Genomic DNA, 27,085 nt, shown 5'->3' on the forward strand with positions numbered 1-27,085 from the left:
TATGCTGGGGTTAGATACACAGAGCTGGGATTAGATATAGGGCACAGTGTAGTGTATCACATGATGGGATTAGATATAGGGCTCAGCGGACTATATTACCCAGGATGGGATTAGATACACAGTATCTAGTGTATGTAATGTGTGACACCATTCTAATTTTTCTGTTTTCCGTTAGGTCTATGACATCACGTGATTAAAAACTGACTAGCTGAATCCTTCTAAGCTCTATGTAGAAACAGGAGGTCAGTTTTCTCTGCACAAGTCATGAGTCACTGTAAAAGCCTATGGTGGGGGGAGGAGAGGGCAGCTGGGTCAGGAGCTGAAGAGGGGAATGAGTCACGCAGGGACCAGAGACTTCCTTTATCTACATAGAGCAGAGAAAAGAGAATAATTAACTGAGTAGAAGGGCAAAATAAGCAATTGTAAGTACACAGTGCTATATTATATGATTATTGCAATATATTAAGAGAATAAAAAGTTTGATGGGAGTGATTCTTTAAGACACTATATGGAGGTGTAAGATCATTATAGAGTACATTGGGCAGCACTGTGTGCAGATATGCGGGCAGTGGATGTGCAAACTGTGCTGCATTTTCTCTAAACACAAGCATATTACATTTCAATACTTGGCAAACACTTTCCTGGCTGAAATAGGAAAAAATGTTGCTAACCTCAGAAAACAAAGTCTTGAAGATGGAGGTCCTACGCACAAAACCTACAAATTTCAAAGTATGACACTAATAAGGTTACATGTCTTTATTCCATCCAGGCCTCACAAGTTTGTGACTCCAGAAAATTTTCCTTGGCAGAGGCAAAAATCCGAGTGCTGGCATCTAATAGGCATGCTCCTCGCTTTGGTGCTATTCAGTATCAGGCATTTGTGCAAGAGGATAACAATCCTGTGGCCCTGGTCAGCACGTACAATGGCCGTGTGCTTTCTCTCATGCCTTCAGATGGGGATTTCCCCAATGTAAGTTCTACAGTCATACATATTTTTCTTACCGCAATTGTAAAACCACTTCTAACAAATACATTTTATATTAACTATTCGATATTATTGAGGGCGCCTTCACAGACATTGTTTTTCCTGCAAAAATATCTAAGAGCAGATGTTAGCTGGATATCAATGAAAAATTATTAAATGGCCTGTTTTTCTTTTCTTCCAACTAAGACATGCTCTAGGTCTAATGTTGTTTTTCATACACTTTCATAAGTAAAAATGACTGAAGAAACATGACAAAAATATGTCGCAAAGAAGGCTTGCCATTTTACAAGCAAAACAATGCTATAAAGAAACAAGTGTGAAGGAAGCTTGAAGGGTATGCTCACGTTCGTAAATAAAAGTTAAAGTGACAGACCCCATTATAGTCAAACAGGCTTTTCTGTTTCTATGATGAAAGAATGGATTCAAATTATCTTAAAGGGGTTGTCCACTACTTTATATTACCTCCCCAATGTATCCCCCCGGGGCCCCTAAGGATTTTTGTAATTACCTTCCTCTGCTGGTTCTGCCTGTGAGTGGCGCTATCACTGGCCGCTCACAGGCATCACGTGACCCCCGGCTGCAGCTGGCTCTGACATCCGCTGACGTCACGACAAGTGCTGACAGCAGCCGGGGGTCTCTGTCTTCTGCGTTCCACGGTGGATACCAGGCTGTGGGCGGGGTTATCCCCCGGCGTCATACCCGGCATCCACCGCGTGCTCTGCCTCTCCCCATTCATTGGGAAAGCGCTCGGTGGATACTGGGTGTGATGTGGGGGGTAACCCCGCCTACAACCCAGCAGCCACCGCGGGGACCCCAGCACTGAGTCATGACTCACTTGTCATGACGTCACCGTGGGGTCACGTGATACCTGTGAGCAGCCAAGGACAGCGCGGCTCACAGGCAGAAACAGCAATGTAAGGTATTTCTAAAAATCCTTAGGGGCCCTGGGAGAATACATTGGGGGGGGGTAATCTAAAGTACTGGACAACTTCTTTAAGGCTATTTTCACTTTTTTTTCATGCAAAGGGATGTCTGCACCACGAGTATTCCCCAACATATATCTCTTACATATGCTACTGTATGGCATAACTCAATGGTTTATTCCCTTTGTTAAAATTGTATATTCTGCGGTTTACTTTTTTTTTCTACTGCGTCCTACTTTATATAAAAGTGTGCTAGATTATGCTTTTATATACAGTGAGAAAAATAGGTATACTGACTCAGATAGGCCCTGCGTATGCAAAAGGACACTCCGGTGCACACGCCTTATGGGGATGCTGGAGCATATGCCACAGAAATCCCCCGTGTATATATCCAGTGTGCTGAAAATCAAAGTTCTACTCTTTATTAATGCTTTGTTAATGGCTCTTTGCTTCATAACAACTTATCGTTGTGATTTCAGGGAACCAATCCACAGATCCACCTTAGTCTGACAACTCTGTCTAATCATAGTCAGCTATTTCAGATAACACAGAGTGGCTTTCTTATAGCAAGAGCAAACCTGTTCCAAGCGCCGGAGACCTACACTGTGAAAGTAAGTTCAAGCTAATAAAGCATATTCACATACCTCCCAAGTTTTGAAGAACAGAAAGAGGGACAGATCATGTAGTGCACATAGTGCGCCCCGGCAGTTTTTGGTCACGCCCCTGGCCACACCCCAATCTACGCCCATTTACCATTTCTTTCTTCCCTGGAAGGAGGAGATGTCAGAGGGGCGGTGGTAGTGAGGGAAATCAGCAGACACCCCAGACTGCAGGGCATAGACCCCAATCCAGGACTCTCCACTGTATCCAGGGCAGTTGGGACTAGAGATGAGCGGATCGATTCACGGGACTCTGGTCCAGCGTCCAGGTCAGTGCTACCTGGCAGCTTGAATGGGAGGCCACGAATCTCTTACCTTCCGGCGTACCCGGGAGCTTTTGATTAGCCAGGGCAGCACAACATCGTCTGTGCATCCTGCTCATCTCTAGTTGGGACCTATGGATTTATTTTTTCTTATCATTATGTAGTTTCACAATATGACGTCTGACTTTTTTGTTTCTGTAAGTCCGTGTTCACATGTTGCAGAAATACTGTGTTTTTTGTTTTCTGCAGGATCCGCACCAAACTACTCAATAACAATCTTCTCCCCCTTATTTGATGCATTTTTGGTGCAGATGTGAAGCCAAGAGAGAAAAAAAAAAGCACCAAAACCGCCCAGTTCAGCAGCATCTTTAGACCACAGGGAACGCAGTTCTCATGAAATCACATCCAATTTGCTTGGACAGTTAAACACAGCAGATTTTTTGTGCAAGAAAAGCAGCAGAAAATACGCAGCATTTACCCTACATGTGAGCAAGGTCTAAATTTTGAATTAAAGTGGATGTGATTCCATGAAATCTCCGCCCTCTGTGCGACTAAAGATGCTGCTGAGCTCTGCAGTTTTGGTGCATTTTTTTTCTATCGGCTTCTTCTGAAAAAAACGCATGAAAAAAAATACCATTGCATTTTTAAGAGCAGAATCAAAGTTGTCTGTAGTATTAAAAAGCGTTAAAAACTCTACTTCATATCTGCACCGAAATCGCATCAAATAAGGGGAAAACGCATAAAAGAAAAGCAGCAAACACACAATAGTCAGAGAAGATTGTTATTGAGTTGTGTGGTGAGGACAGCTGCAGAAAAAAAGCTGAAGAAAACAGAGCATTTATGCTACACGTGTGAACACGGCCTCAGCATTCGATCAGAGAAGAAGCAGTGAATATGTAATTTAATTTATGCACGGACCAGAGAGCAGCCCCACCACCGAAGACGAGTTACTACGGAGCAGAGCGATGAAGAAGTCGGAGAGAAGAGAGGTGAGTAGAGATGTGTCACCCAGGGGGAATATAGGGGACTCGGTACCCGGGCCTTTTACCTTGTTTAGGAGGTCACGGCAGTCGGCTCCCGGGCCCGTACTCTGGGTCTCTCTTTAAAAGGGGTTTTTGTGTACAGTTTGTCTCGCGACGCCACCTGTGGTTTCCGGTAATGGTTACCGGCGCTGCTGCAGACCTCCGGGGGGTGATGGGATGGCAGCTGGGATGTTTCTGCTCCCCACAGGCGGAGCGGGCCCCCGGGGCAGTGTAGGTGCAAATGGTGGTGATGCTGGGGATTGCAGTGCAGGAGAGACGGCGCAGCAGGAGTAATGGACAGAGACAGGGGATTCACTTCAGTACCTTTACTGGTGCGGATGTCAGGTACGGTCCAGGGTACTCGGTAGGAAGGGTGAACTTCAGGACTTCTCCCCAGTGAGTGGGTGTAAGGCCTCCTGGTCCGTGTCTCCCTCTCTCTAAGCTCCTGGCTAGCCTGCAACTGGGCCTAGCTTCTGTGTCGTGCTGTTCCTTCACCTGTCTCTTGGTAGTAGGTGTTAGAACTCTCCTGTTAGGTTTTTTCTATCTTGCTGGTCACATGACCTTGTTTGCCTATTTAATCCTGCTCTGCCCTCCTGGCCTTGCTGGACTTCATTGTAATTTCTACTCTTAAGTTAGCCTGGTGCTTGTTACCTTTCTCAGTTTGTTTAGCTTGGTCTTCGGACCTTTATGTTCTATGTTGTGTGTTTGTCTTTTACTGCTACAATTTCTGCTAGGAGGTGCCCAACTTTATCCCAGTCCCTAGTTCTTGTAGGGATCCCTCCCTTGCATCTATAGGTCTTCGAACAGACTAGCCGAGGACTTTAGCGGGTCTGATCGCAGGATCAGGTTCCCCGTTACATCGTAGGGATCTAGCTTAGTTCTATTGTAGGGACAGATCTCCTTTCTTTCCTTAGTGCTTGTAGCAGATCATAACAGTAAGTCCAGCCCAAAAATATCTCTAAGGAAAGACTGCCAGTTTCCATCATGGTGTCGGTTCAGGATTTGGCTCAACGCCTGCAGGGACTCTCTCTGGAGGTGGCCGAGCTCCAACAACACGTGAGTAGCTGTTCTGGAGCACATTTTGTGGAGCCAAAGGTACGTTTGCCTGATTTATTCTTTGGTGATCAACAGGAATTTTTTTCCTTTAAAAATGCTTGTTTATTGTATTTTCGTTTGAGACCCAGATCCTCTGGTGATGAATCACAGCGCATAGGGTTCATAATGTCACTTTTGCGCAAAGAACCTCAGGGATGGGCCTTTTCTCTCCAACCTAATAATCTATGCTTTAGATCAGTGGATAGTTTTTTTTCTGCTTTGGGTTTGTTGTATGATGATCCTGATCGTGTCTCATCAGCTGAGACTGAATTAAGACATTTGAGGCAGGGATCAGGTAATGTGGAAAAATATTGTTCTCATTTCCGTCGGTGGTCTGCCCAGGTGGGGTGGAACGATTCAGCTTTGAAAAGTTTGTTTCTTGCGGGGCTAGGTGAAAGGGTTAAGGATTTGCTGATTGCTTATCCCACACCTGGAAACTTGCAGGAGGCTATGCAATTAGCTATACGGGTGGACAGGAGACTGCGTGCAAGGGTTAATGAAAGTAAATCCTCAGCCATGTCAGCTCCGAGTCTTGAGAGGGTCTGTACTGACATTGGAGAGCCAATGGAGATCGGGGCTATGGCACCCCGCTCTCAGGAAAAAGACCGCAGATCTTCTGAAGGTTTGTGCTTTTATTGCGGAAAATCTGATCATTTTATTAAGAACTGTGTACTTCGTATGAACAAAGAAAAAAAAAAGGTCAGTTACGCCCGTATTGCCTGTTTAAATTCTAAGGGGGTATTTCATTCTGCTACTACCACTGCTCAGGAAGAATTAATTGAATTTCGGATATTTGTGGATTGTGGTTCTACTCTGAATGTGATTGATGGGGGATTCTTGGAAAACGTAAATTAAAACCCAAACCTTTGTCATCCCCTATTGCTGTGGTTTCTGTCGATGGCTCCCCCTTGAAGAGTGTTACTCACAAGGTCTGTGAATTTCCCCTCACTATTAATGGTGTTCATCAAGAAAATTTGGATTTGGTGGTATTAAATTTGCCTTCTCCAGTAATTTTGGGGTTACCCTGGTTAAAATTGCACAATCCTGTACTGGATTGGTCTACCAATGAAATTAAGTCCTGGAGTCCTAAGTGTTATGACAAGTGTTGTAACGGACATATTGCTGCGGTGGAAAAAGGGGAATTACCTGTACCTATTCAGGATTTTTGGAGAGTTTTTTCTGAGGAGGAGTCGCAAATATTGCCTCCACATAGAGACTATGATTGTACCATTGAATTTGTCCCTGGAGCGCCTCTTCCTAAAAGTCGTTTATTTAATCTTACTATTCCTGAGAGAAAGGCTTTGGAGGAATACATACAGACAAGCTTGGCCGCCGGTCACATTAGGCCTTCCAAGTCTCCTGTGGCTGTTGGATTTTTTTTTTGTTAAAAAAAAGGACGGCGGTTTACGTCCTTGTCTGGACTTTCGTGAGATTAATAAAATTACTTTACGCAATCCTTACCCACTGCCATTGATTCCTGATTTGTTTAACCAGTTAGTGGGGGCCAAGTGGTTCTCTAAAATTGATCTCCGGGGGGCATACAATTTGTTGCGCATGAAGGAGGGTGATGAATGGAAGACTGCTTTTAACACTCCTGTGGGTCATTTTGAGAACCTGGTTATGCCTTTTGGTCTTACCAATGCTCCAGCATTTTTTCAGAATCTTATTAACCCCTTAAGCCCCGGAGCATTTTTCGTTTTTGCATTTTCGTTTTTGCTCCCCTTGTTCCCAGAGCCATAGCGTTTTTATTTTTTGGTCAATATGGCCATGTGAGGGCTTAATTTTTGCGGGACGAGTTGTACTTTTCAACGCCATTACTAGTTTTATCATATCCTGTACGGGAAAACAGGAAAAAAATTCCAAGTGCGGTAAAATTGCAAAAAAAGTGCAATACCCCAGTTGTTTTTTATTTATTTTTTTTACCATGTTCACTGAATGCTAAAACTGACCTGCCCTTCTTATTCTACAGGTCATTACGAGTTCATAGACACCAAACATGTATAGGTTCTTTTATATTTAAGTGGTGAAAAAAAATTCCAAAATTTGGTAAAAAAAAAAATAGCGCCATTTTCTAAGACCCGTAGCGTCTCCATTTTTCGTGATCTGGGGCTGGTTGATGGCTTATTTTTTGCGTGCCAGGCTGACGTTTTTATTGATAACATTTGGGATAGATCCGATGTTTTGATCGCCCGTTATTGCATTTTATTGCAATTTTGCGGCGACCAAAAAACGTAATTCTGGCGTTTAGAATTTTTTTCTCGCTACGCCGTTTACCGATCGGAATAATTCTTTTTTTATTTTGATAGATCGGGCGATTCTGAACGCGGCGATACCAAATATGTGTATGTGGGTTTTTTTTTTATATATTTTATTTTGAATGGGGCGAAAGGGGGGTGATTTAAACTTTTATATTTTTTTATTTTTTTTTATATTTTTAAAAACTTTTTTTTTTTACTTTTTGCATGCTTCTATAGTCTCCATAGGAGACTAGAAGCAGCAACTGTCCGATCGCCTCTGCTACATACAGGGGACCAGCAGATCCCCTGCATGCAGCAGAAATGGTCCTGTGCTATGAGCGCCGACCACTAGGTGGCGCTCATAGCGACAAGATCATGACAACCACAGGCGTCTGCTGCAGACCCTGGGTTGTCATGCACGCCCATCGGCGACCCGCGATCACGTGACGGGGTCGCCGGTGGGCGGGGCTTATGACGCGCTACCCGGAAGCGCGCGTTAAATGCTGCTGTCGGAGATTGACAGCAGCATTTAACTGGTTAACAGCCGCGGGTGGATCGCGATTCCACCCGCGGCTGTTGCGGGCACATGTCAGCTGTAAGAATCAGCTGACATGTGCTCGGTTCAGTGAGGGCTCAGCGCCGGAGCCCTCACTGAACCGGCGGTACGCAGATATGCGTACTAATACGTCCCCGGTAAGTAAGGGGTTAATGACATCCTTAGACCTTTGATCGGCAAAAATGTGGTTGTGTATTTGGATGACATTTTGATTTATTCACCTGATCTGGAGTCTCATTGGCGGAGCGTACGTGAGGTATTACAGTTATTAATTGACAATTCGTTTTTTGCTAAGCTGGAGAAATGTGAGTTCGCTGTACAGGGAATTAGTTTTTTGGGCTACATTATCTCCAGTGAAGGCTTTGAGATGGACCCTGTGAAGGTTCAGGCGGTTCAGGAATGGCCTAGGCCTATTGGTTTGAAGTCGATACAGAGGTTTTTGGGTTTCGCCAATTATTACAGAAAATTCATTAAAAAATTTTCTATTATTGTCAAACCACTGACCGATCTCACCAGGAAAGGTGCTAATGCGGTTCAGTGGACTACTGAGGCCATTGAAGCTTTTGTGTTTCTAAAGGAGAGGTTCAGCTCTGCTCCTATCCTTATGCAGCCTGATGTGACTAAGCCGTTTTTGGTTGAGGTTGAAGCTTCTTCGGTGGGGGTCGGTGCGGTGTTGTCTCAGGAAATCAAGGATGGAGTACATCCCTGTGCTTTTTTTTCAAAAAAATTTTCTGAGACTGAACTTAATTACGATATTGGTAATCGGGAATTGCTGGCTATTAAACTCGCATTTGAACACTGGCGTCATCTCTTGGAAGGTGCTGAATTTCCCATTCAGGTTTTCACTGATCATAAAAATCTGATCTATCTTGATGCTGCCAAGCGCTTGAATGCCCGTCAGGCTAGGTGGGCACTTTTTTTCTCGCGGTTTAATTTTTCCGTTACTTACATCCCGGGTACCAAGAATGCTAAAGCTGATGCTTTGTCTCGCAGCTTTTCTCCCATGGTCGGTGCTGAGGAGGAGGAGAGCATTTTACAAGAAGGTGTTGTGATTGCTGCATTGGACTCCGTTTTGGAAGATGAGATTCTTAAAGCACATGAGAATGCCTCATCTAACACTCCCCATGGGAGGTTGTTTGTGCCTAGGACCTTTAGGAGAGATTTGTTTGTTGAGTGTCATGAGTCTCGGTTGGCAGGTCATCCAGGAATTTCTGAGACCAAGAGACTTGTGGGTCGCAGTTATTGGTGGCCTGGATGGCAGAAGGAAGTCATTAAGTGGGTGCGTCAATGTACTGTGTGTGCTAGATCTAAGTCTTCACATACTCCTGCAGCGGGGTTGCTTTGCCCTCTGGAGGTTCCTAGTGCACCTTGGACACACCTGGCTATGGACTTTATTACTGACCTTCCCCCCTCTGAGGGTTTCACAGTCATCTGGGTGGTCGTGGACCGTTTTAGCAAGATGTGTCACTTGGTTCCTTTCATCAAACTGCCCTGCGCTAAGACACTCGCTAAGGTCTTTGTCAAGAAAATTGTCAGACTACATGGCGTTCCTACTGACATTGTTTCGGATAGGGGACCTCAGTTCGTGGCTCGTTTTTGGCGTGCTTTTTGTGACAGGTTGGGAGTTCATTTGTCGTTTTCATCCGGATATCATCCTGAGTCTAATGGCCAGACAGAAAGGAAGAATCAGGATGTTGAGCAGTTCTTGCGTTGTTTTGTGGCAGACAATCAGGAGGGGTGGTCTGAGTTTCTGCCACTTGCTGAGTTTGCTCTTAACAACCATACATCCTCTTCTGCTGGTTGTTCGCCTTTTTTTTGCTGTTCTGGGAGACATCCGTCTTTTGGGTCATTCTACCAATTGGTATCGGCTGTGCCTGAGGAAGAAAGTTTTTCAGGTGACTTGGAGAGAGTTTGGACGGATGTGCGTGGTAATCTTCAGGAGGCTAACAAAAAATCTAAGAGGTACTTTGATAGGAAACGGCAAGAGGTTTTGTTTGCTATTGGTGACATGGTTTGGTTGTCCTGTAAGAATCTGCGGTTGAGGATTCCTTCTAAAAAATTGGGTCCCAAGTTTGTAGGGCCCTTTAAGGTGCTTCAGGTAGTTAACCAATCTGCTGTTAGGTTGGAGGTTCCTACCTCCTGGGAGATTAATCCAGTGTTTCATGTTTCTCTGTTGAAAAGAGCTTGTGTGTCGGATGGAGACGTCTCTGCCACTGTTCCTCCGGTGGTGGAGGACGGGGAATACGAAATTTCCCGCATCCTAAATTCTAGACGGTATAGAGGGAGTTTCCAGTACCTTGGAAAGGTTTCGGACCTGAGGATAACTCATGGGTGAGGGTGGATGATGTTTCTGCTTCCAGACTTGTCAGAGCGTTTCACAAGAGGTTTCCTGATAAGCCTGGGCCTAGGGGATCCGGAGGATCCTCATAGAAGAAGGGGTACTGTTAGAACTCTCCTGTTAGGTTGTTTCTATCTTGCTGGTCACATGACCTTGTTTGCCTATTTAATCCTGCTCCGTCCTCCTGGCCTTGCTGGACTTCATTGTAATTTCTACTCTTAAGTTAGCCTGGTGCTTGTTACCTTTCTCAGTCTGTTTAGCTTGGTCTTCGGACCTTTATGTTCTATGTTGTGTGTTTGTCTTTTACTGCTACAATTTCTGCTAGGAGGTGCCCAACTTTATCCCAGTCCCTAGTTCTTGTAGGGATCCCTCCCTTGCATCTATAGGTCTTCGTACAGACTAGCCGAGGACTTTAGCGGGTCTGATCGCAGGATCAGGTTCCCCGTTACATCGTAGGGATCTAGCTTAGTTCTATTGTAGCGACAGATCTCCTTTCTTTCCTTAGTGCTTGTAGCAGATCATAACAGTAGGACCTTTTTCTGGCAAAGACTATCCCTGGAAGCCGGGGCCTTCGTGGTTCCTAGTCCTGTCAAGGGCTTAGCTTCAGGTCAACCAGGGACTTGTAATCTTCTTGGTATGCCGGTGATCCCTACTGGGAATAAAGGACCCTGTAGGTGTGGACAGGGTGTCCGGTTTGTGTCTTGGGGTGAGTCTATGATGCTCCTTTGCCCCCTCAACTCCTCTCTCCTCTCCTCTTTGCCTCCGGCCACACTCAGGGCCCTCAACTCAGCAGCAGACGTGCTGCGTCTTCACTGCTCTCAGTGGCAGCACACTCTCTGACTACTAACTGAACAACTGACTGACTGCCTGGCTCCACTCTCCATATATATATCCGTATCCGGGCTCCCTCTGGTGGTATAAGGTGGAAGGGTGGAGGTGTTTGTTTGTAGTGAGGGCATCTTGTGGAGAAGTCCGTCCATGCACCCTTTTGGGTCCTGTGGTACCTGTGAACAGCAGGGTGCCACATAGAAGCCGGGAGAAAAGGTGTGACGTGACAAGGACGCGGGACTAAGCCCTCAAATCGGGACAGTCCTGCTGAATCCAGGACAGTTGGGAGCTACGTATTCTTAATGTAACATACTGGTATCACTATTGCTGTTTTCATCTTTTTATGACTCTGGGAGGTATCTTCAGTATTACATTATCCATCAGCACTATTAATATACATTTATATGAATTCATACAGCACCGTGTAGATCTTTGGTAATGTAAAGGATGCAGAATATTTCGACCTATTAGTAAATGTCATCTTAAGTATGGCGTGCAATGGGTACAAGCTGCAAAAGGGCACTGGCGTTATGCACCAATATTTGGGGCAAAACCCCAGTGTCTGACATCAGGATTTACCCCTAGAATTTATTAGTAGCACTTGATTAACCTCTTAATATCCTCCTTAGTGATACTTGTATCAGCCCTAGACTCTAAAAGTAAATGTTTAATAACTAAGTTTAATTGTCCCTGCTCTCCCTGCCTGAGATCACTGTACTAGTCTGTGACCGCTGTCGATCAATGCCACTGTGTGGAGGGAACAAGCCCACAGCAGCGTAGCTGATGTCCCGGAGTGTGCGGGGATATCGGGTACGACAAGAAGAGGGACGGCACATTCTGGGATGTTAGTTACGCTGCTGTGGGTATGCATCCACTGTGCAGTGGCATTGATTGACTGTGGTCTTGGACAAGTCTGGTGCCCGCAGGCATGGGGAGCAGAAACAATAAAATTTTGTTTTTAAACACTTACATTTAGCATCAAGGGTTAATACAAGTATCATTAGAGGATATTAAGAGGCTGATAAAGCACTCTTAAAACCTTCTGAGGACAATTTCTGATCACAGGCTCCTTTTAAGGTGAAATAGCCATTTTGATTCTTGCATCCATATGGCATAGACCTGCTGGGTGGACAGACACTCGGTGTCCTTGCGGCCTATCACCTGGCCAGATAATATTCATAAACAGGCTGAGCTGTTGTGTCCAGTCACCTACTGACAGTTCCTCTACACTGCATCTCGTCTGCACTACCAATTATGCATTCTTTGTGGTTTATGTGACACACTACTAACTTCTTTACATCCAAGTGTATCAGTATTTAGTACTAATAAAATTAACACAAAATGTAAAACTAATTGCCATTTAAAGTCTTAACCAGAAATTGTTTTGCTGTATCTTAATTATAGGTCATTGCAAGAGATGAAGAGTCAGGGGAAACAACTAGTTCTTCAGTTATTATACAAGTCTTGGCTCATGGGCAGGCAGGTATGACATTTCTCATCTCTTTTTAGATCTTTACTGTGTCAACCCATAGATGAATCTGAAATGTACTCAAACTTATTGCTTACTATGGGAAGTGGTCTGCTACTTACTAAAACCTCACATCTAAATTCTTCTGAACCTTAGGTCTTGTTCCTATTATCTAAAAGACACAGTGCTATGGTTCAAACTAATACACTTCTCAAAAAAATAAAGGGAACACTCAAATAACACATCCGAGATCTGGATGAATGAAATATTCTCATTGAATACTTTGTTCTTTACAAAGTTGAATGGGCTGACAACAAAATCACGCAAAAATCATCAATGGAAATCCAATTTATTAACCAATGGAGGCCTGGATTTGGAGTCACCCCCAAAATTAAAGTGGAAAAACACACTACAGGCTGATCCAACTTTGATGTAATGTCCTTAAAACAAGTCAAAATGAGGCTCAGTATTGTGTGTGGCCTCCACGTGCCTGTATGACCTCCTGACAAATCCTGGGCATGCTCCTGATGAGGTTGCGGATGGTCTCCTGTGGGATCTCCTCCCAGACCTGGACTAAAGCATCCGCCAACTCCTGGACAGTCTGTGGTGGATGGAGCGAGACATGATGTCCCAGATGTGTTCAATCGGATTCAGGTCTGGGGAACGGACGGGCCAGTCCATAGCTTCAATGCCTTCATCTTGCAGGAACTGCTGACACACTCCCAGCCACATGAGGTCTGGCATTGTCCTGCATTAGGAGGAACCCAGGGCCAACCGCTCCAGCATATGGTCTCACAAGGGGTCTGAGGATCTCATCTCGGTACCTAAAGCAGTCAGGATACCTCTGGCGAGCACATGGAGGGCTGTGCGGCCATCCAAAGAAATGCCACCCCACATCATTACTGACCCACTGCCAAATCGGTCATGCTGAAGGATGTTGCAGGCACTAGATCGCTCTCCACGGTGTCTCCAGACTCTGTCAAGTCTGTCACATGTGCTCAGTGTGACCCTGCTTTCATCTGTGAAGAGCACAGGGCCCAAGTGGCGATTTTGCCAATCCTGGTGTTCTGTGGCAAATGCCAAGCGTCCTGCATGGTGTTGCGCTGTGAGCACAACCCCCATCTGTGGACGTCGGACCCTCATACCACCCTCATGGGGTCAGTTTCTAACCATTTGTGCAGACACATGCACATTTGTGGCCGGCTGGAGGTCATTTTACAGGGCTCTGGCAGTGCTCCTCCTGTTCCTCCTTGCACAAAGGCGGAGGTAGCGGTCCTGCTGCTGGGTTGTTGCTCACCTACGGCCCCCTCCACGTCTCCTGATGTACTGGCCTGTCTCCTGGTAGTGCCTCCAGCCTCTGGACACTACGCTGACAGACACAGCAAACCTTCTTGCCACAGCTCGCATTGATGTGCCATCCTGGATGAGCTGCACTACCTGAGCAACTTCTGTGGGTTGTAGAGTCCGTCTCATGCTACCGCGAGTGTGAAAGCACAACCAACATTCAAAAGTGACCAAAACATCAGCCAGAAAGCATTGGTACTGAGATGTGGTCTGTGGTCCCCACGTGCTGAACCACTCCTTTATTGAGGGTGTCTTGATAATTGCCAATAATTTCCATCTATTGTCTATTCCATTTGCACAACAGCATGTGAAATTGATTGTCAATCAGTGTTGCTTCCTAAGTGGACAGTTTGATTTCACAGAAGTTGATTGATTTACTTGGAGTTATATTCTGTTGTTTAAGTGTTCCCTTTATTTTTTTTGAGCAGTGTATATACATATTAGCTTGAACCTTAGCACATTTTATTTATATACATATTCATTCCTGCCCTGTCAGATACAGATGTGTTCCAGCCTGGAACGCATAGTGCTTCCGCTTCATGCGGTGCACTTGCGTTCCAACATGGAATGCGTAGCACTTCCGCAGTAATGGGCGCATGGCACTCCCGTTCTATGGAGTGCGCATGCGTTCCAGTGTGGAATACATGGCACTTCCAGCCATGGGCCAGATATAGATCTCCCCTGAGTACATGCCTCCAGAGCTTATTTTAAATGAAAGGAGGTATTACCAGTGTGAGACATGTAGAGAGCAGACATTCAGTCATTACAAGTCTCACACTGGTAAAGCCCCCAGCTCATTTACATGTTAAGAAAAACATGGATTTCTCTAGAATAAGACATCGGATTGCAGCTTATTCAGTTTTCTATGACCTGCATGCCCATTTCGATGGCGTAGGAGGGATGATCCTACTGACAGATTCCCTTTAACATATATTTTTGTAGGGCAAACTTCAGTATAACTTGTATTTTATTCCTTTAAATCCCTCTTCTTTCTATGCTTAAAGGGGTTTTTCCATGAACAAAGTTAATTTTAAAATGGATTTTAAACAATACATCTTGAAATACTAACAATTTCCACAATTAGATGAATTAAATAAAATGTTCCTGTGCTGAGATAATCTTATAAATGTGCTCCGGCTGTGTACTGTGTAATTTCTGTGTCTTACCGTGCAGGAACACGATCTGACCATATCTCCTGGGCAGGGGAGGAAGCAAAAGAGTATACAGACATTACAGCAAAAGATTGCAAATTATTCCTTTTGTGAGATAAAGCATTTATCTGCCTGTTTTTAAAAAATGTTTTACCTCAAAGAATTTTGAGGTAAATTTGATCAGGCAAATGAGGTTTTTATGAGGTAATGATATAAATGAGGTAATGATCAGATAAATTAGGTAATTTGCGGTCCCGAGCTGTAATGTCTGTATACTTTTTTTCTCCCCTCTGCCCAGGAGCTGTGGTATGATCAGACCATGTTCCTGTACGGTCAGACACAGCCATTACACAGTACACAGCAGCGGCACATTTATAAGATTATCTCAGCACAGGAACATTTTATTTAAACACATCCAATTGTGGAATTTATTATTATTCCAAGATCTATTGATAAAAATGAACTTTGTTAGTGGGAAAACCCCTTTAAGAGTTTAGTAGAAGTTAATAAAATGAATGGGGATGAGCAGGAATCAAGGGCAAACCCATTAACTATGCTCTGCAGGTATACAGACATCATGGTTCATGTTTCCTATCCTATAGAGATGGTTTTAAAAGACACCATTTACCGCTAGAAAACAGAAACTGCTTCACCCATGGGTTAGGCCTTGATTACAGCTTAGCACCATTCACTTGGATTGGAATACCAGGCACAAGGGCTGCCACTAGGAATTTCAGGGCCCCATACTGGCAAAATTTTTGGGGCCCCTTGAGACATTGCCCAGGCTCCACCCTAGCTCCGCCTTCACCCCTTGAGCCTTTCACAGTCCCACCGCCCACTCTTGGAAAAGCTCCACTTCTGCACCACGTCCTCACCAGTCACACATTAACAATTCACATCGAACATCACATCACATACATAGCCAGCAGCTTTTGCTTTGGCCAAAAGATTATTTAAGCCACCACCACGACAAGGTACACTCTTTTGGCTGGGCCCTACTCTATTCTAACCTATTAAACATTTCTTAAAATATCCAATACTCTTTTTTACTGATGTGAAATACTGACCAAATACTGAACGTGTGATTGTATAGGTGTTTTCACAGAAGATCCTCTGTAAGTGTATAATTGTTACTGTATAATATTCACAGTACAGGGAGGGGTTGCATGTCCAAGTAATCTTTATTTGAAATAAAGAATCTTCCCCTCATTGATATCAGAGAGAACAAGTGACCCCCATACATAACACAATCCCCTATACCAAGACCAATAATACCACAAACAAGGGACAAATATTGTCACACCGTGACCAGACCACATATTACCACCACATAGTGACCGAATAATACCACATACAAGGGGTAAGTACCATCACACCATGACCAGATCACATATTACCACCACATAGTGACTGAATAATACCACATACAATGGACAAATACCGTCACACCATGACCAGATCACATATTACCACCATATAGTGACTGAATAATACCACATACAAGGGGCAAATACCACCACACCATGACCAGATCAAGTCTATGAGAGCACCGTTCAGGCTTTCAGACTTGCATTGAGAGATTGTGACATAACTTCTGACTTCCAGCCAGTCAGAAGCTGCGCTCACAAGATGGCACCGCAAGACTGAAGAAGTGCTGAAAATTGATGAAGACGCCAGAAGGTGAGTATGACTTAGGTTTAAAGGGACTCGGTCAGCACAGGATGACTGTTCAAACAAAGTCCTGCCACTCAGTGCTTCACGGCGGGGCCAATCATTTAAATTTACCTGCCCACCTGTTTGTTTGTTAACTCTATCTCCTCCCCCATTTTGACCGGGAGTCTGCATTTCACATCCTTGAAGCCACGTGACCGCCTTTCCTGGCTTTGACACTGGCGAATACTCACAGCGCACAGTACTTACGATGTGAGGATTCACAAGTCTGCAGGCAGAGTGACATAGAGGGACTGCAGGCTTGTGGATTTCATGTCTGTGAATACCCGTCTGTGCACGGACCGCAGGATGGGGGTCAGGAGATCAGCTCCCAGTCCGATTTCTCCCTTCCAATAATTATGCTGTCATAATAATAAAGATGTTTCCCAGTTATATATACCCACTGTAAGGCAGCGGTGTTCACATCATGCAGTAACTGAGGCAGTGACCCAAGCAAGTCCAACATAAACAGCTTTTATTTCAGCAACTCACAGGTTAACAGAAATTCCTCCGGTTTGCAGCCGGGTTAACAGAAGTCCATACACAATGGTTGCCGTGGGCAACGGCCACTCCGGGCCGCTCAGAGCCTGATGGGTGCAGAGCCTTCCCAGGCGTGGGTTCAGCTATGCACTGTCCTGCCGAGTTTTCCTGCTATCCTCCTAGCAGGTCCCAACACTGAACAACACTACTCCTTAATGCAGGGTTTTTAAAGGACCTGTGACAAGAGCCACTGGAAAACTCAGGTTGGAGGGAGGATGCTGCCCCACAGCCTTCTTGTAACCTCCTCCAAGAAATGAAGGCCCTGCCGGGTTTTACTAATCTGCCTTAGTCAGATAGCCTGACCAGGTCAATGCTCACCTTCATTCCTGCATTGCAGGCGCAGGTGAGTTTGTGACTGCAATGCACTCCAATGGATTTAATAGGACTCTGTACACATTCTGGGGGATATATAATGTCCCTCGTATACGATCCTGGTCACTGCCTCACACCACCTATATCAATCATTCCCTCCCCTTCCAGGAGGGGAGGGAATGATTGTATCATGCAATCATGTACTGAGATGGTGGACAAATTAACACATGGTCTTAAGTTAGCTACTCACACAGCCAGTGGCACCACCGCCCAGTCAAGAAGAATCTAATGGCTGCCTCAGCATGTTAACAGTGTATATTTTTGCATATATATTCTCCGACTATACACTACTAAAAATATCTTTACTGGTATTCATTAAAAACCTATAAATTCTAGAATATAAATACACCTCAAAACATAACTGAAAAGATGATACTATAAAAAAAAATAAATAAATAAAGTAGTCAACACTAAGGGGGAGGGGGGCGGGGAAATCATCCTATTTGTCAAGACTAAGGGACTAAGGGGGAGGGGAGAAATCACCCTATTTGTCAAGACTAAGGGGGAATCTCCCTATTTGTCAACTACTCTTGTTCCTCCTATCTGTCCGGAGGTTGGCATCCTCTTGAAATGTAATTGGCGCCCCTACTCCTCGACCAGCCCTGGTTGTCCTCGCCGCCTCCTCAGCCTCACACTACCAGACGCAGCCTCCCCTCAGCAGCCTCACCCTGCCGGACGCAGCCCCCCTCAGCACCACCAGCACCCCCTCACCACCAGGCCCGCCTAGCACCACCAGCCTCCCTCACCACGACCAGCATCCCCTCACCACCAGGACCCCCTTAGCACCACCAGGACCCCCTTAGCACCACCAGCCTCCCCTCACCACCAGCCTCCCCTCGCCACCAGGCTCCCCTCGCCACCAGGCTCCCCTCACCACCAGGCTCCTCTCACCACCAGGCCCCCCTCACCACCAGCTTCCCCTCACCACCAGCCCCCCCCTCACCACCAGCCTCCCCCTTTTTGCTTCTTCTCATCAGGCCCCATACAGTAGTAAGGGCAGTAATGCCCTGATGGCGGCCCTGCCAGGCACAGCCAGTGAAAAGAGTGGTGATGATTTCTGAAGAGAGCGTACCCCCTTTTATCCCCTATAAATGCACCATGGCATTTATCAATATGCATGTATTTTATCACTGCAATGTTATATGCAAATAGAATATAAATGTAAACCTCTAGCAACTATGTTCATTTTATAATAATCTGAATTTTCTTATTCCTTTATTTAACCATTCATTTTATAAGCACCAAGGGATCCCTCAGAGCCACAACCCATGTTTCCTCAGCCAAACCTCCCTATCATAGTAGGACTTGGAATTCTTGGGTTATTGTTTGCGGTCCTGTTGTTCCTTTTACTAAGACTAGTAAAGAACCATCGACTGCAGCAGCAACAGATGAGCCAGACATCACTGATGACGGAGAAGCATCCCACTGTGGTAATGTATCTCTACTCTGGTGTTCAACTCATTTATTTCACATTTGACCACATGTAAGAGGGTTTTAACACATTCATTTAAAATTCAGTGAGAAAAAACATTTGTGGGTCTGTTGTACTAATGCATAAAAACTGCAGTGCTGCCTTCAATAATAATATGTATAATTTGTAAATTGCAAGGTTTGTAGTAACACCCTAAAATTATTTGTATTAGTATAGTTTTTTTTTTATAAAATATCCATAACTGTCCCTCACATAGTATCAATTCTAGCAATCTTTGTTTTGTAGGAAGGCTGTCTCTATCAATATGTATTTTATGTGCTATTTTAATTTAATGATAATTTTAGATATGATATTTGGACAGGACATCGCCATGTGGCATTTATTATCCTGAATATCAGCTTTGTAATAGAAATCTCACACTGAATTCTGGATGTCATTGTACATGTGTATTGTGCGCATGTACCTGTGATATCATTGCAGCTTGATACTTGGGATCACATATTGATCTGGCATTGCTGTAATCGTACTGACCCGAAGAATAAAACGACACTGTGTGCAGAATTATTAGGCAAATGAGTATTTTGATCACATGATACTTTTTATACATGTTGTCCTACTCCAAGCTGCATAGGCTTGAGAGCCAACTACCAATGAAGTAAATCTGGTGATGTGCATCTCTGTAATGAGGAGGGGTGTTGACTAATGACATCAACACCCTATATAAGGTGTGCTTAATTATTAGGCAACTTCCTTTCCTTTGGCAAAATGGGTCAGAAGAGAGATTTCACAGGCTTTGAAAAGTAAAAAATTGTGAGATGTCTTGCAGAAGGATGCAGTCTTGAAATTTCCAAACTTTTGAAGCGTGATCACCGAACAATCAAGCGTTTCATGGCAAATAGCCAACAGGGTCGCAAGAAGCGTGTTGGCCAAAAAAGGCACAAAATAACTGCCCAGAATTGAGGAAAATCAAGCGTGAAGCTGCCAAGATGCTATTCGCCACCAGTTTTGCCATATATCAGAGCTGCAACGTTACTGGAGTATCAAAAAGCACAAGGTGTGCGATACTCAGGGACATGGCCAAGGTAAGGAAGGCTGAAAAACGACCACCTTTGAACAAGAAACATAAGATAAAACGTCAAGAATGGGCCAAGAAATATCTTAAGACTGATTTTTCAAAGGTTTTATGGACTGATGAAATGAGAGTGACTCTTGATGGGCCAGATGGATGGGCCAGAGGCTGGATCAGTAAAGGGCAGAGAGCTCCACTTCGACTCAGATGCCAGCAAGGTGGAGGTGGGGTACTGGTATGGGCTGGTATCATCAAAGATGAACTTGTGGGACCTTTTCGGGTTGAGGATGGAGTGAAGCTCAACTCCCAGACCTACTGCCAGTTTCTCGAAGACAACTTCTTCAAGCAGTGGTACAGGAAGAAGTCGGTATCGTTCAAGAAAAACATGATTTTCATGCAGGGCAATGTTCCATCGCATGCATCCAACTACTCCACAGCGTGGCTGGCCAGTAAAGGTCTAAAAGAAGAAAAAATAATGACATGGCCCCCTTGTTCACCTGATCTGAACTCCATAGAGAGCCTGTGGTCCATCATAAAATGTGAGATCTACAGGGAGGGAAAACAGTACACCTCTCGGAACAGTGTCTGGGAGGCTGTGGTGGCTGCTGCACGCAATGTTGATCGAAAACAGATCAAGCAACTGACAGAATCTATGGATGGAAGGCTGTTGAGTGTCATCATAAAGAAAGGTGGCTATATTGATCACTAATTTTTATTTGTTTTTGCATGTCAGAAATGTTTATTTCTAAATTTTGTGCACTGATATTGGTTTACCTGGTGAAAATAAACAAGTGAGATGGGATTATATTTGATTTTTATTAAGTTGCCTAATAATTCTGCACAGTAATAGTTACCTGCACAAACAGATATCCTCCTAAGATAGCCAAATCTAAAAAAAACCACTCCAACTTCCAAAAATATTAAGCTTGGATATTTATGAGTCTTTTGGGTTGATTGAGAACATAGTTGTTGATCAATAATAAAAATAATCCTCTAAAATACAACTTGCCTAATAATTCTGCACACAGTGTATGGTATGTCCTCACTTATACAGAACAGTGAACGGTGTAAAAAAATAAAATAAAAACAATTGTTGACTGCTATTTATTTGTACATTCTGCCTCCAAAAATCATTATAAGGTTCGGTTCACATTTATACTGTGTTCTACGCTGAGCACTTCCGTCGGAGTTTCTGTCTAAACCTTTGAAAAACAGAATCCAATCAGACCTCCCAAGTGAACCATTCATTGTAATGAGGCATATGGAGCCACTATGGACTCCTTTTGGCCTCTGTTCTGGTGGTGTCCCATCTTTTTAGGCTTGTAATAAAGTACATTCAACCACACTTTTGTGTACCACTAAAAAGACGAACATTGCTGGAACAGAGTCTGTAAGGACCCAGTCGGCCTTATTATAGTAAATGGTTCCATCCGGGGTTGTGTCTGAATCATGTTTTTTGGAGAATTAGACCGAAAACTTGACTTAAGCGCTCCGCATAGAGCACAGGATAAATGTGAGCCAAGCCTTAAAAGTAAGCCAAACTTTTATATACCCCAAAATGGTACTAATAGAATTTCAACTCAACCCACAAAAAGAAACATGGCTCCCCCAAAATAAAATCCAGTAAAATCTGTGCTCTCAAATCCTAATTCCCCCATCTCTGCTTAGCCCCACAGTGTGCCTAAACCCCAGTTAGTGTCCACATGTTTGGCATTACTGTAGCGAGGAGTGTCCGCCTAACAAGTTATAGGGTGCGTGTCTTCAGAAGCACAAGCTGGGCACAATGTACGAGCACTAAGCTGGCATATTTGCAATTATTTTCTGAACAACAACTGCATGCTTATTACTGGGAAACACCTGAAAGAGTCACCACACCAGTAGATGAATTTCACGAGAGTTGTAATTTCTCAAATGGGGTCACTTGTGGGGGAAATCTGCTGTTCTGGCACCTTAGGGGTTCTGCATATGGAGCCTGTAATCTATTCCAGGAAAATCTGCATGCCAAAAATTAATTCTACACTTCTTTTGAGCCCCGCAGTGTACCCAAACAGTACTGTTCAACTACATATGGGTATTGTCTGGAAGAAATTGTGTAATAAATTGTGAGTTCCTATTAACCCTAGTTAAAATGAAAAATGGGGGGGTAAAACAACATTTTAGTGGTGACGATATATATTTTTTATTATTATGGCCTAGTGGTATAAAATACTGTGTTGATATGCTTGTTCCACTCCTAAATTAATTCATTCAGGGCTGCAGTTTGTTAAATGGAGTCACATTTTGGGGAGCTCTGCAGTTATAGCACCTCAGGGGCTCTGCTAACTTGGCATTATACATATCAAAATCTTCTTTCCAAAATGTCAGAATCACGGAGATATGTATAAGTATATTACCACAAAGTCACACATCAGATCTGAAAAATGTGGTCAGGAAGGTAAAATCTGCCTACATTGGGAAGGGGTTTAAAATATAGCATGGGCACCCTAAGTACTACCTAATGGTTGTGCCCCTCAGAGGTATTCATACCATGTGTTGAAAATCTAGCTTTTAGAACACTTCTCTTTGCCAGATGAAATATTATAAAATTCTATCCGATGCTCCTTAGTCCAGTCTGGAAACACGGAGCTAAAAAATAAAAATCTGGCTCTGGGTAAGTGATTAAAAATATTTATTTATCTATAGAGAACTCTAAAAAAATGTCTCTTATGTTGCCACTTGGATGCTGTCCCCTACTGGAATATTTTGGGAGAATTAATATTCTGAAAGGTAAACTAACAGCTTATATTATAATTACATTTATAGCTAGTTGTGTAGTTAAACCTAAAATTCATGCATTTAAATCCCAGCTAATTGTGGGAGTACAGTGGATGGAGTTACCCAATGACTGATAGTCTTTTTTATAGTAGTATACATAAAGAATCACTGTGTATACCACTGAACTCCTACACTCAAGAAGAGCCAAGATTTAAATGAATAAAATGCATGTTATACCAGTTCTTAACCAAAAAACTATACTGCCATTCATTCCTGTGCATTAAAATAGCGCTGGAAAAGCAGACAATGTGACAGGTTTACTTGAATACCAGTGTTTTTAGTTTACAACAAAGGCCGTGACGTTGATGTGCCCCAGGATTCCCATAGCACCCTTATTTACCCTGTGAAGAGAATTTCATTCTGACACTTTGTATCTTAAGGCTCATTCAGACTTGTGTGGATGTAGGTCTGATCATGGACCGCCATGCAAGGACTGGCAGCGGGTTTCCTGACCGGAGGATGACCATTTCATATATCCCTATGAGGTTGTCATGCTCGGGTTGGCAGACCCGCGGCCAGTCCATGCATAGCGATCCGTGATCAGACCGAGATCCACACACGCCTGCATGAGTCATTAGACTCCACACTCTATACATCATACAGCAAGATAAGTATATTTAATCCTTCACTGAATTCTTTTATACTCACTGCATTATGTATAAACGTCTAAATAATTCACAAGATATGAATGCTATGACCAACATACAGTGATTCCATAATGAATGTTATTTCTGGTCTTTGGTTATTTTCATTATTAAAATATGTTTGTTTTCCCCACTGCTACAATAAAGAGATTAAAGTGGTTTCAGCAAGTAAGTATAAGAGGTGTAAATTAGCTATTTACAGTATATTGTTGTATTAAAAAGTAACTAAACTTTCATTTTTTTTAATAATTTAGTCCATTTGACTTCATTCCTGAAAAAAAGTGCATGAGTCTTCGAAATCCCTGCATTCCCCTTGTCTATTTGCTGCCTATATCTGCATTAATATCAGGATGTACTTATTTTGAGTACTGATGATGGCAGTGAAAAGGTCACTACCTATATCCTTCTCTGAATGTTGTGCTTAACAGAACAGTCTCCTGCAGCAGCTCATCCCCAGAGTTAGTAAGATACAGGTGCTGACCCTTTCACTGACACCATCTGTACTCCAAAGAAGTACATACTGATATCAGTGCAGCTTAAAAGGGTTTTACCACAAACAAAAGTTCATTTTAAACAATGGCTGTGTCTGACCGTGTACAGAACAGGGTCTGATCATACTACAGCTCCTGGGCAGGGGAGGAAGCAAAAGAGTATACAGACATTACAGCATAGAATAGCAACTGATTCTTTCTTTGAAGAAAAACATTGTTTAAAAACAGGCAGTGAAATTTTTTACTTCACAAAAAGAATCACCTGTGATCCCCTGCTGTAATGTCTTATATTCTTTTGCTTCCTCCCCTGCCCAGAAGCTGTGGTATGATCAGACCATGTTCCGTACACGGTCAGACACAGCCATTGATTAAGATGAACTTTTGTTCGTGGGAAAACCCCTTTAAGGCAGGTAAAATCAGGAGTTTTGACACTTACATGCAATTTTTTTTACAGTAATTAAGAAAAATAAAGTGATTAGCAGGATAACATCCGATGCTGAACAAAAGTTAGAACAGGTTAGAAATAATGATTTTTATTTGAAAGAATAATTTTCTCCTTCAAACTTTGCTTTCGTCAAAGAATTCAGCCTTTGCAGCAATTCCAGCATTGCAGACCTTTGGCATTCTAGCTATTAATTTGCTGAGGTAATCTTGAGAAATTTCCCCCCATGCTTCCTGAAGCCCCTCCCACAAGTTGGACTGGCTTGATGGGCACTTTTTGCCTACCATACGGTCAAGCTGCTCCCACAACAGCTCAATGGGGTTGGGATCTGGTGACTGCGCTGGCCACTCCATTACAGATATAATACCAGCTGCCTGCTTCTTCCCTAAATAGTTCATGCATAATTTGGAGGTGTGCTTTGGGTCATTGTCCTGTTGTAGGATGAAACTGGCTCCAATCAAGCGCTGTCCACAGGGTGTGGCATGGTGTTGCAAAATGGAGTGATAACCTTCCTTATTCAAAATCCCATTTACCTTGTGCAAATCTCCCACTTTACCAGCACCAAAGCAACCCCAGACCATCACATTACCTCCACCATGCTTGATAGATGGCGTCAGGCACTCTTCCAGCATCTTTTCAGTAGTTCTGCGTCTCACAAATGTTCTTCTGTGTGATCCAAACACCTCAAACTTTGATTCGTCTGTCCATAAAACTTTTTTACAATCTTCCTCTGTCCAATGTCTGTGTTCTTTTGCCCATATTAATCTTCTCCTTTTATTAGCCAGTCTCAGATATGGCTTTTTCTTTGCCACTTTGCCCTGAAGGCCAGCATCCCGGAGTCGCCTCTTCACTGTAGACGTTGACACTGGCGTTTTGCGTGTACTATTTAATGAAGCTGCCAGTTGAGGAGCTGTGAAGCGTCAAATTCTAAAACTCTAATGTACTTGTCTTGTTGCTCAGTTGTGCAGCGGGGCCTCCCACTTCTCTTTATACTCTGGTTAGAGCCTGTTTGTGCTCTCCTCTGAAGGGAGTAGTACACACCGTTGTAGGAAGTCTTCAGTTTCTTGGCAATTTCTCGCATGGAATAGCCTTAATTTCTAAGAATAAGAATAGACTGTCGAGTTTCACATGAAATTTCTCTTTTTCTGGCCATTTTGAGAGTTTCATAGAACAAACAAATGTAATGCTCCAGATTCTCAACTAGCTCAAAGGAAGGTCAATTTTATAGCTTCTCAAATCAGCCAAACCGTTTTCAGCTGGGCTAACATACTTGTGCAAGGGTTTTCTAGGGTTTTCTAAACATCCATTAGCCTTCTTACACAGTTAGCAAACACAATGTACCATTAAAACACTGGAGTGGTGGTTGTTGGAAATGGGCCTCTATACACCTATGAAGATATTGCAATAAAAACAAGACGTTTGCAGCTAGAATAGTCATTTACCACATTAACAATGTATAGAGTGTATTTCTGATTCATTTAATGTTAGCTTCATTGAAAAAAATATATATATATCCACTTTACAGCCTGTGCCGTATTAGTACGCACAGGCTGTAATCCCTCGGTTCAGTGAGGGCTGACAGCTGACATGTGCCCGCAACAGCCGCGGCTGTTAACATGTTAAATGCCGCTGTCAATCTCTGACAGCGGCATTTAACAGCGCCGCGCCGGAAGCGCGTCACTTACCCCGCCCATTGGTGACCCCGTCACATGATCGCGGGTCACCGATGGGTGGGCATGACAACCCTGGGTCTGCAGCAGACTCCAGTGGTTGTCATGAGCTGGTCGCTATGAGCGCCACCTAGTGGTCGGCGCTCATAGCACAGGACCATTTCTGCTACATACAGGTGATCTGCTGATCATCTGTATGTAGCAGAGGCGATCAGACAAGTGCAGCTTCTAGTCTCCTATAGAGACTATAGAGGCAAGCAAAAAGTGAAAAAAAAATGTTTTTAAAAATATTTAAAAAAATAAAAAAAAATATAAAAGTTTAAATCATCCCCCTTTCAAAATAAAATTTTAATACAAAAACCACACACACATATTTGGTATCGCCGCATTCAGAATCGCCCGATCTATCAATATAAAAAAAGAATTAATCCGATCGGTAAACGGCGTAACGAGAGAGAAATTCTAAACGGCAGAATTACGTTTTTTGGTCGCCGCAACATTGCAATAAAATGCAATAACGGGCGATCAAAACATCGGATCTACCCCAAAATGGTATCAATAAAAACTTCAGCTCGGTGCGCAAAAAATAAGCCCTCACCCGGCCCCAGATCCCGAAAAATGGAGACGCTACAGGTCTTGGAAAATGGTGCCATTTTTTTTTTTTTTTTTACCAAACTTTGGAATTTATTTTCACCACTTAAATAAAAAAGAACCTATACATGTTTGTTATCGAACTCGTAATGACCTGGAGAATAATAATGACAGGTCAGTTTTAGCATTCAGTGAACGTGGTAAAAAAAAATAAAAAAAAACATCTGTGGTATTGCACTTTTTTGCAATTTCACCGCACTTGGAATTTTTTTCCCGTTTTCCCGTACATGATATGGTAAAACCAGTAATGGCATTGAAAAGTACAACTCGTCCCTTCACACGACCATATTGACTAAAAAATAAAAACGCTATGGCTCTGGGAACAAGCAAAAAACGTAAATGCAAAAACGGAAAATCCCAGGGTTGCGAAGGGGATATACA

The 27,085-nt window shown here is 43.5% G+C and overlaps 1 protein-coding gene across 1 annotated transcript in view; it reads left to right on the forward strand.

The window, feature by feature from the left end:
- LOC141165117 (protocadherin-15-like) overlaps window positions 1–27,085 on the forward strand; it is a 112,070-nt gene that overhangs the window by 65,838 nt on the left and 19,147 nt on the right. Inside the window, exons 12-16 of the mRNA XM_073650756.1 lie at window positions 770–970; window positions 2,388–2,519; window positions 12,311–12,389; window positions 18,731–18,921; window positions 23,598–23,618. Of these exons, the coding sequence (XP_073506857.1) occupies window positions 770–970; window positions 2,388–2,519; window positions 12,311–12,389; window positions 18,731–18,921; window positions 23,598–23,618 (624 nt within the window). The remainder of the gene's footprint in view (window positions 1–769; window positions 971–2,387; window positions 2,520–12,310; window positions 12,390–18,730; window positions 18,922–23,597; window positions 23,619–27,085) is intronic.

This window comes from Phyllobates terribilis, unplaced genomic scaffold (assembly GCF_046119375.1).
Source record: "Phyllobates terribilis strain yellow unplaced genomic scaffold, ASM4611937v1 Scaffold_11__3_contigs__length_659146591, whole genome shotgun sequence".
In the NCBI taxonomy this organism is placed as follows: domain Eukaryota; kingdom Metazoa; phylum Chordata; class Amphibia; order Anura; family Dendrobatidae; genus Phyllobates; species Phyllobates terribilis.